The sequence below is a fragment of the Salvia hispanica genome, chromosome 4 (genome assembly GCF_029641045.1).
Source record: "Salvia hispanica isolate PSC_SH4W2 chromosome 4, Shi_PSC_v1, whole genome shotgun sequence".
Taxonomy (NCBI): Eukaryota; Viridiplantae; Streptophyta; class Magnoliopsida; order Lamiales; family Lamiaceae; genus Salvia; species Salvia hispanica.
The window spans coordinates 38,431,112-38,440,333 of NC_142695.1; the positions used below are offsets into that span (position 1 = coordinate 38,431,112).

The following is a 9,222-nucleotide window of genomic DNA, read 5'->3' on the forward strand; positions in this document are numbered from 1 at the left end:
AACTGTCCGACTGCCTGGAAGGGGGCCTACACGACCGGCTACAAGTCAAAGAACCACACGATAATCCTCGAGGCCGTAGCTGATTACCGGCTGTGGATCTGGCATGCGTATTTTGGGGTAGCTGGGTCGAACAACGACCTCAACGTCCTGAACTCGTCTCCCCTCTTCAACGAGAAGTGCCAGAGCGTCGGTCCAGCCGTCTCTTTTGTGGCCAACGGCAACCGGCATGATATGGGCTACTACTTGGCGGATGGGATATACCCTCGGTGGCCGGTCTTTGTGAAGACGATCCGACAAACAAATGATGAAAAGAAGGCCTACTTTGCGCAACGACAGGAGTCGGCGCGCAAAGACGTGGAGCGCGCATTTGGTGTGCTCCAGTCTCGATGGGCGGCAATTAAGGGTCCAACGCGTTTGTGGGATGTCGGATGCGTTTCCGAGATAATGTACGCCTACATTATCCTGCACAACATGATCGTCGAAGACGAAGGCGTACAACTGACTAGTTGGGTCAGTGACGATGAAGCCGGTCCAAGCCACGGAACGGCCACCCCTAGTGTACGATAGGGGGTACCTCTCGATGAAGCCGGCCGCCTCAAGGAATTTGCCAACATGCGCCAAGTGGATGCTCATATTCAACTCCAAAAGGATATAATTGAAGAGTTGTGGGTACGGAGGATTGCACGGCGATAGTTTTTTTTCTTTATTATGCATGTAATTTTTTTTATCTATGTAACTTTTTTAAATGCAATTAATGAATTTTCCCGTATATGTGTCGTAAATTTAATTCTATATTTTAATCGTAATTTTAATTCCGTAAATGTAGTATATTTTGAATTGTTTTTATTACGGCTGGCCTATGACTGGCCTAAATCTGATATGGTAGGTGGTTTTTTTAGTGTTGCTGACGTGGCAGGGGAGAAAATGGTTGGTCTATGACTGGCCTATGGCTGGCCTAAGCACCATTGCGGATGCTCTTATACTGGGTGGCAAATATACATACCTTAATTTGGACATAATGGATTTTATGGGCTTCACAAATTGTGGGCCTATTAAAGTGTAAACCTCTGTGATAGTAATAAATGTACATTCCTTGCATATTATCAAATCTGAAAAACCCTAGACAAAACCCCCAAATTGAAGGCCTCTGCAGCCTTAATCCCACTCGCCTAGCATTTCCTGCTGCAGAGCACAACGAATCTACAACTTCCAAATTACTAAGGATTGGAAAGAGATGGTCTGGTTCCAGTGCGAGGATTGCGGCGACAACCTTAAGAAACCCAAGCTTCCTACTCACTTCAGGCAATGCTCTGCTTTCAAGGTTTCCCGGAATCTACTTTTCACTCGAATTTCCACTTTTTCTATGAATTTTACACGTTTGTTGGATTATGCTGATGATTGTTCTGCTGATTTCGCTCTATATCAGCTATCATGTATCGATTGTGGACAAGTATTTGGCCAGCATGACGTTGAAAGCCACACTCAATGCATTACCGAAGCGGTATTTCACATACCTTTCTTGAATTATTAAGTCTCCTTGTAACAAACTGAGTGTCTAATTTCAAAATTTCTACCTTTGGAGTTATTCGTTTACTTGAGCTTCGTTATCTTTTTTCGAGTTTCTATACTTCTCTGTAGAGGCATTCCTTTTAATTGCTATGTGCATCCTTTATATCTGTTGCATTTCCTTTTATTTCGAGTTTTGATTCCATTTACACTGCATTTTGTCTTATTCATATATGCTTGGTTTATGCTATGATCTATTTGAATAAATTCCAATGGCATTGTCTTACATGGAGATTTTTTTATTTTGATTTACTATCTTTTATGACGTCCATCAGGAAAAATATGGTCCAAAGGGTCAAGGAAATGCAGGGAATGGGATGAATACTAAGCCCAAAAAAGATGCAAAGCAGAGACCAGAGGTTGACATAAATGTGGGATTATCTGAACGCCCTCCATGGTTCTGTAGGTATGTTTCCCAAATCCCATGTGCCAAGTATTAATGGTTCAGATTCACCGCGCTCCTCTAGTTTATCCATTAAGTGGAAGACATATAAGAGGAATAGTGGAATTGGTTGTAAACTTTAATCCTTTTAATTATGAGGGGGCGGAAGATAGGTAGACTGTAGGGGGATATTAGGATGACTGCTTCTTGTATGAATTTTAGGATTGAGCTGTCTGTTAATACTGTGATCTGCTCATGGTTTACTTCATGCCATTGGCCTTTTTACTGTCATTTGTTTCCCACGTTTGAGCTAGATGATTTAGTCACATTTGTTCAATATGATTTGAATTGCTTCAGGATGCCCCTAAATTATAATAAAGAACTGCTTATTCCTCGTGTTTATTGTTCTTTTGGTACTTTAAGGTTGTTTCTCACATCTTTTGTCTTGTTATCCTCATATTCTGAACCACAAATTTTCATGTTTTTTATATGTTTGCAGCCTTTGTAACACCAAGGCTACAAGTAAGCAAGCTTTGCTTCTCCACGCAGATGGGAAAAAACACAGAGCAAAAGCAAGAGGGTTCCATGCAAAACAGCAGGGCAATGAGACTGTAGAAACCACTGTCTCTGCTGAAAACAATGAAACAAATAACGTTTCTGTAAATAAAGAAATCAGTGGATATCTAAATTCATCTGTAGTTGATCCCCCGTGGGACGGATCTGGAGTGGAGAATAATTCTTTGGAATCAAACAAGAAACGGAAACTCGAGGCATCTGAAAATGGTGATGCTAACCACAAGACTGGAGTTGATGTTTCTGCAGAACTAGGAAATGGTAAGGTTACACAAGTACAAGGACTAGAAATAGAGGTAACAAAAAGCTCGAAGAAGGCCAAACTGGATTCACCTGCAGACAAGGATGCGAGCAAGAACGTTAAGTGGAAAAAGCTTATTGTTTCAGCACTGAAATCTGTACGTATCTTATGCCCTTTTAGTAATATAAAGTTTCTGATCATTATTGAAAATCTGACAATTTATTTTGAACTCTGAATCTTGCATTTTTGCAGAATCCAGATGGTGCAATGAAACTTAAGAAGCTTAAGAAATTTGTTGTGAAATCTTTAAAGGACTCTGGCTGTGTGGAAGACAAAAACCAAGCAACTGAGATGATTAAGCAAAAGGTGACAAGTTCTTTATCCATTTGCATGTGTACATATTCTTAACTGGTTTTAATAGAGTAATTTTTTATGGCTTCAAATTACTCAAACTGTTATTACTCATTTTGGTATCGTCTGTTGATGCAGATCGAATCAAGCTCAAGATTTGTTGTGGATGGAAAATATGTTCGCCTAGCCACAACCAGCTGAGGAGGGTCCATATGTCTTCGTCATATGAATTGATGAATTACCAAATGGATATCAAAACTGCTGAATTTGTATGTGTGGCCTTTTTGTATGGATTTTTTTTAATTTAGTTTTTTATTCGGGTTTCTACATTGAGCTGCATTCTACATTCAGATTTTGCACCTCAATGTGGGGTGAGGTGGATATATGAGGAATTTAGGGGTAATTTTGTGTTATTTGGTATCATAAACTATGTCAAAGAAGAACCCTGACTACAAATATTGGTATAAACGAATTTCAGATGACAGGTTTTGGTATCTTGTTGAAAGTGAATCCATTTTTCCAATAATCTTTATAAATTTATTTCATTTTCAAACAGTAGGATGAATTTTTCTTTTTCGCATCTAAGAATTGTGTTGGCAATTGGGACGATTTTATGATTCTGTCTAGATTTGAAATTAATTAAGTTTATTAGTTATATTTGCAAAATTTGTAATGCAACTTAAACAAACAAGAATTGGAAACCAAGGAATGGAACACGTTGACTAAATCAAGTCACGGCAGATTCTATAATGAAACTATATGGAACATTGCTTTTGCTGCCCCATTTTCAATTTCGAACATACTTTATAAGCTTTATGGATTCATATCAACAGTGTGGAATCACCAACTCTATATGGATGCTTTTCATATATGGATTGTAGCAAGACCAAAGCTAGAAAAGCAGAATCAATACTACGATTAACAATATAACGGAGAACCCCATAGCCTGCAAAAACAAAGCTTCGTCTCAGAACATCCATCTAATAGAAATCTAACATCGTATAACAAGAGAATTAAATGGAGTGCTCTACTCACAGCGATTGCAGAAGCAGCGAGCCCAGCTCGTTCCCTAGGATCCTTGCGGTAGTAATTCCCAAAGTACAAAATTGTTGCATAATACCATGTCAGAGGGCACAAGAAACCCACAAGAAAACTGAACAATGGAGAAGATATTATTTCTGCTGGGAATAAGGAAAATATGCAGCAAAATATAAGATTTTACTTACGAGAACCATCCTATTCCACATCCAAAGCAAGGAAGAGGTTTGTCATACAATCCCAGTTGAGAGTCTTCTTCATCTTTAATCAGGGTATATTTACCTTTTTCCCGCTCTGCAGCATCCGTTGGTTGCCCTATAAGGATGAAACAGTATGTTCATAGGTTTTTTGTATTGAACAAGAATATAACAAAGGAAAAGGCTAATGTAACTTGTCATAATAACATTTACAATTAGGTGAGAAGGAGATTTACTTTATATCCAAATGTAAATTGCATTTTTTTTAGGCTAGACAAGTTTACAAGCTACTTCTAATCGACAAACCTAATCTGGAGAATTTCACCCAAATGAAAGAGAAGAGAAAAAGAGATTATATAATAAAATACGATGAAAATCATGAAAGCACAGCTTTAGCTGTTTACTGATCCAACACAATATTGGCAGCTTATGTCAACTAGAAATGTTCTATGAATTTAGCCTAGAACATGTAATATGGAACATTATCGAGCAGCCAATATGATTTTAACAATTACCTTTAAATATGGAATAATATCGAGCAGAAGGCCTCAAAAGTTCAAGATGCTTTTCTGAAACCGATCTGACCAGTTCAAGGCCATTTCTACCCTCTCCCTCCTCAATAGTAGCATCTGTAACACCAAGAAGTTATAGCATCAGGAGGCTTATTAGTCTCTCAACCTTTTTATTTTTATTGATCTCACTCATCCCTTTATAACTGGTCTTACTGTGGAAAATATATATTTCCTGCTGGAATTTTGTTAGCATTGCCGTCTTACTCATCATAAACTTTTCTAATTTTAAATTGTCATGGCAAGTTAATACATATGGACAAACTAAGTCATATAGATTGATGATAAGATCTGTCAAAAATGCAAAATCACTTGGTTCGGCAAAAGCTCCAAAAATGGACCTTCACATATGACCTATTATTCTTTACTAAGTTTCAGTTGTCAAACTGACACTAGCTATAAGTTACGGAAGGACCAACTGAGAAAAGTGACTAACAATGTTCAACAAGAGGATAAAGCTTAGGTTTCATGAACGTGTTTTTTCTTATTTTCGGTAGGAAGCTGAAAGGATTGAACCATGCCATCTATATTAACAGCTAGCAGGTCTTGGTGACCACAAGTTTTTATATATTTGTGGGGTTCTGATACTGAAAAAATAGTTAATTACCTCCCATTGAAGAAATATTAAATCATGCAACAACAAATTACAGTTTCATAAAGGAACATTGCAAATCAGACAATAAGCCCCAATAGAGACAATGTACTAAATTCAACAATAAGAAGAAAATAAAACAGAAGTTATTTACTCTGATCCATTGGCACTCCAACTTGGGTGATTTATGATGTCGACTTCCTCCCCACCGAAATAACTTATTGAGCACCTCTCTAACAAATGAAAAGACCATGTTCATCATCAGCACACATTGGATTCTTTAATCGTGTTGCAGCAAGAAAGAGAGACATACTAATTAAAAACCTTAGTTATTGAAAAAATGAAAGCTCTTGAAAAGCAACTGAAGTTAATGAACTCGTGAAATTATTCTCTCTGTAGGGTGATATCACAGGCACACACACGAATCAGTTTTCCAGAAAGTGGATAATACTTCATGGTAAAAAAAGGCACATAAAAAATAAACCAGAGAACAAGATTACCCTTTCAAATATCATCACAAGAAAAAGTCACCCATTCAACACTAAAACCTTTATCAACTATCAAATCAAACCTAAGATACCTAGTTTCTTCACTGAATTATCAATAAGAAATTAAACCACATCCCCACAAATCGGTGCAAAACTTTGGAAATGCAGAGGGATATCAAGAAATGCACATGATCAGAGTTTACTTCAATTCATGAATATCCCGATCCATTTACAAAATTAAAAAAAAAAATGAAACTTATCCGTTACTGCATCAAGTGGTATTCAACTACAAAAATAACATCGCGATCAAATTCCAATTAACAAACTGCATAAAATAAACGCCGAATACAACTCAAGAATCGCGACCTAGTAAATTCCAGCTTCCACCTTCTGCCATCAATTGAGGACCCAAATTGAAACCGACGGAAAGGGCAAAAAAATAAAACAAGGAAAAAAGTGAAAAAGGAAGAAAATGATTGAGGAAAAAAAGAGCAGACGCACCTAAGAGGAGGAAAAGTGATGATCTTGACGAAAAATCAATTTCAATGGGGAGTAATGTATTGAAGAGTTAGAGTGGTGGGGAAACTTAATTTACAAAGGAAGCAAATGACGCTTTCATCAATTTATTAATATACCAACTCTACTTTAGTTGACTCATCATTTCCTCTATTGGATTTCTACTCTCTTTTGCTGCAACTCTAACTGCATTACTTCACTTTCAAAATATTATCCTTTTGGGATATAAAATTTATTTAATTAAAAATAGATGAAAATTATTTTAATGTATGAATAAAAAGGAAGGAAGAGTTAATATGTGTAGTTGTCATGTCAGAAATGTTTTTATTCAAATTAGTTAAGAACATTAATTTAATTATGAATTTCTAAATTTATTTCCACACCACTACACTTAAAAAATAAACAAATTTCAGGTTAGTTAATAAATTTTACGAGTTACAAGCATAAATAAATTAGAATACAATTCGATTTTTTGGCATGTACTCCTTTCAAACTATATATAAGAACAGTTTTTGGCTTTGGCAAAAGTTATAAATGTATTATAGGGCCGGCAATAACACTGTTTTGTCCCTTTCACAATATAATAACATTTGATATTAGAATATTATTATAATAATATTATAATTATATTAGGGATAAGATGTTAATGAATTATTTAGCTGCTTGATTAAGGTTCACAAATAGAGAATAACTGCAAGACGTAAGCTTTTAGTTGGTTCTTAATAGTGATTTATTTTATAGATTAAACTGAAATTGCATTTATTGTTAAAATAATTTCTTAGTCATATTTTGGAATTAATAGAGAATGTGGTGGTTGTAAAGCATCATAATTAAGAGTTTTCATGATTTTCAGGACTGCACTAAATGATAATTGTTGCACAAACAGAAAAGTTTCAATTTTGTTTTTGTGGTGACTTAAAATGATAAAGATATGGAGTACCTTTTGTAACTTTCATTTTTGACACCTATTGTTGAAGTGGTTTTCCTTGCTAACTAATCAGTTCAATAAACGTTGTTCTTCACCTATCAAACATTTAAATTATTTGTTAGTAATTTATAAAGAGATGCGCCCTAGTCGACGTGAGTGCTCATTTCATGGTGAGTGTGGAATGATATCTTTATCACTATAAATTTGATGATAAAAATATACCCATTTTAATCAATAGACTTTTGAAGAGTTACAAAATCTTCAAACAATAGATAAACGCTTATCCCTTTTTTTATCACTCACAAAAACTTTGAAGTTAGTATTTGGTAACATTATAAGCTTCATGATTGAAGTGTTCCGGATAAAGGGTTCCAAGATAAACAAGTTTAGATATTAAAACTAGAGAAATAATTTCTTGGATCAAAATGCCATACATTCAGATAAGTTTGTGTTGGACTCGAAAAAATAATTCTATTTCTTGAATAATTTAGTCAACAACCTATCAAACAGAGCCGTAACAAATAAAGATTCAAATTAAGTTACGAGTCAAATTAATAGATTCAACAAATACGTAGGAGCTCATAAATTCTAAATTGACCTAACAAAATATTTAATGCGATAACAATTATAGTTTGTGATATTTGTGGCATCTTGCGCGAAGGCTAATAGGGTATTTACTTAAAAACATTCTTTATGATTGGTTATTCAGTAACCTTTGTTTTTGGTGAGGAAAAGGTATTTTGTCTCATGATTTGTGCTTCACTTCAAGAACAAATGATAAATAATTCAACAAACAAGCCTTTGTTTTTATATTGTTTACTAATCGGTAGATTCATGGTTACAAGATATCTTTCGGTTGTAGAAGTAAGTGAAATATTCTCAAACATGATTGATGTGATCAATTTATCATGAGTGGTTGCTAGCATCATTCTGAATTCATTTCCTATATTGGATGACTATTGATACTGGAGTGCAGTTATGTAGATCACAAAGAGATAAGTACTTCAAATACTAGATAAATTAAAGTACGAGATCTTAGTGATTGTTTGTTTCTAAATCTGTAGAAGTAACATTGCTCATACTGTGTTGGCTATAAGTCGTTTTAATTTTATAATAAACACATGTTTTTTGCTATTCAATAATCCTTACATCTTGGGACTGTGATTAACTACTTATTTGAGAAGGCTGATATTGCTATTTTATAGCAATGTACCTCGATGCATTCGAGATGATATTTTGACTGTTATTTCAAGAGATATTCTGAAGAAGAATTTATTATAAGAAACCTAACTAATTGAACTTTATATTGGTTTATCAACAAGATTAATTGAGTAATAAATGTAGAATCTTTTAAACACATAATTACATTTTTTTCTCATAAATATCTTATAATAGTTATTTAGCGTGTCTTGTTTATTATGTAGTATATTATTTATGAGTGTAATTTGAGGTAGAAAAAATCAGAAAAGTGCTTATATAACCAAATATAATGATAATCATGGATGATCGATGGAGTCAAGGTCAAAGAAAATTAGATAAGATATGAAGCACCGACGAATTGAACGGTTAACTATCCAGAGGGGATTTATGGGCCTATGCAATGATGTTCGGCCCAATTGAAATATATTTTGCTTACATTATTGGAGTACTGTTTTTGGTAATATATACTCCATTCATCACTAAATATTTTTTACCGACTTTTGGTAATAAATTCTACATTCTATTAACTTTTTTATTCATATTTTATTATAAAATTGATAAGTATATTCTATTAACTTTTT

At 34.7% G+C, this 9,222-nt stretch overlaps 2 protein-coding genes across 4 annotated transcripts; one reads left to right on the forward strand and one right to left on the reverse strand.

Annotated features, from left to right (window-relative positions):
- Positions 1–1,097: 1,097 nt before the first annotated feature.
- Positions 1,098–3,607, forward strand: LOC125195858 (zinc ion binding protein). The gene is made up of 6 exons (XM_048094116.2): positions 1,098–1,321; positions 1,427–1,501; positions 1,842–1,972; positions 2,448–2,919; positions 3,015–3,128; positions 3,252–3,607. Exons 1-6 carry the CDS (start codon positions 1,235–1,237, stop codon positions 3,312–3,314), a joined length of 942 nt encoding a protein of 313 aa, XP_047950073.1. The 5' UTR covers positions 1,098–1,234; the 3' UTR covers positions 3,315–3,607.
- A 200-nt stretch (positions 3,608–3,807) lies between these two features.
- On the reverse strand, positions 3,808–6,648 carry LOC125195859 (uncharacterized). Of its 3 annotated transcripts, XM_048094118.2 has the most exons (7): positions 6,499–6,587; positions 6,364–6,387; positions 5,664–5,742; positions 4,864–4,977; positions 4,340–4,466; positions 4,149–4,266; positions 3,808–4,059 (listed from the first exon to the last, which is right to left on the reverse strand). In XM_048094118.2, the coding sequence occupies exons 3-7, from the start codon at positions 5,671–5,673 to the stop codon at positions 4,006–4,008; spliced, it is 423 nt and encodes a 140-aa protein (XP_047950075.1). In that variant the 5' UTR covers positions 5,674–5,742; positions 6,364–6,387; positions 6,499–6,587; the 3' UTR covers positions 3,808–4,005. The 3 variants fall into 3 exon arrangements, with proteins under 3 accessions (XP_047950075.1, XP_047950074.1, XP_047950076.1); XM_048094117.2 differs by lacking the exon at positions 6,364–6,387 and having other exon boundaries at positions 6,499–6,648; XM_048094119.2 differs by lacking the exons at positions 6,364–6,387; positions 6,499–6,587 and adding an exon at positions 5,834–6,334.
- Positions 6,649–9,222: the final 2,574 nt, after the last annotated feature.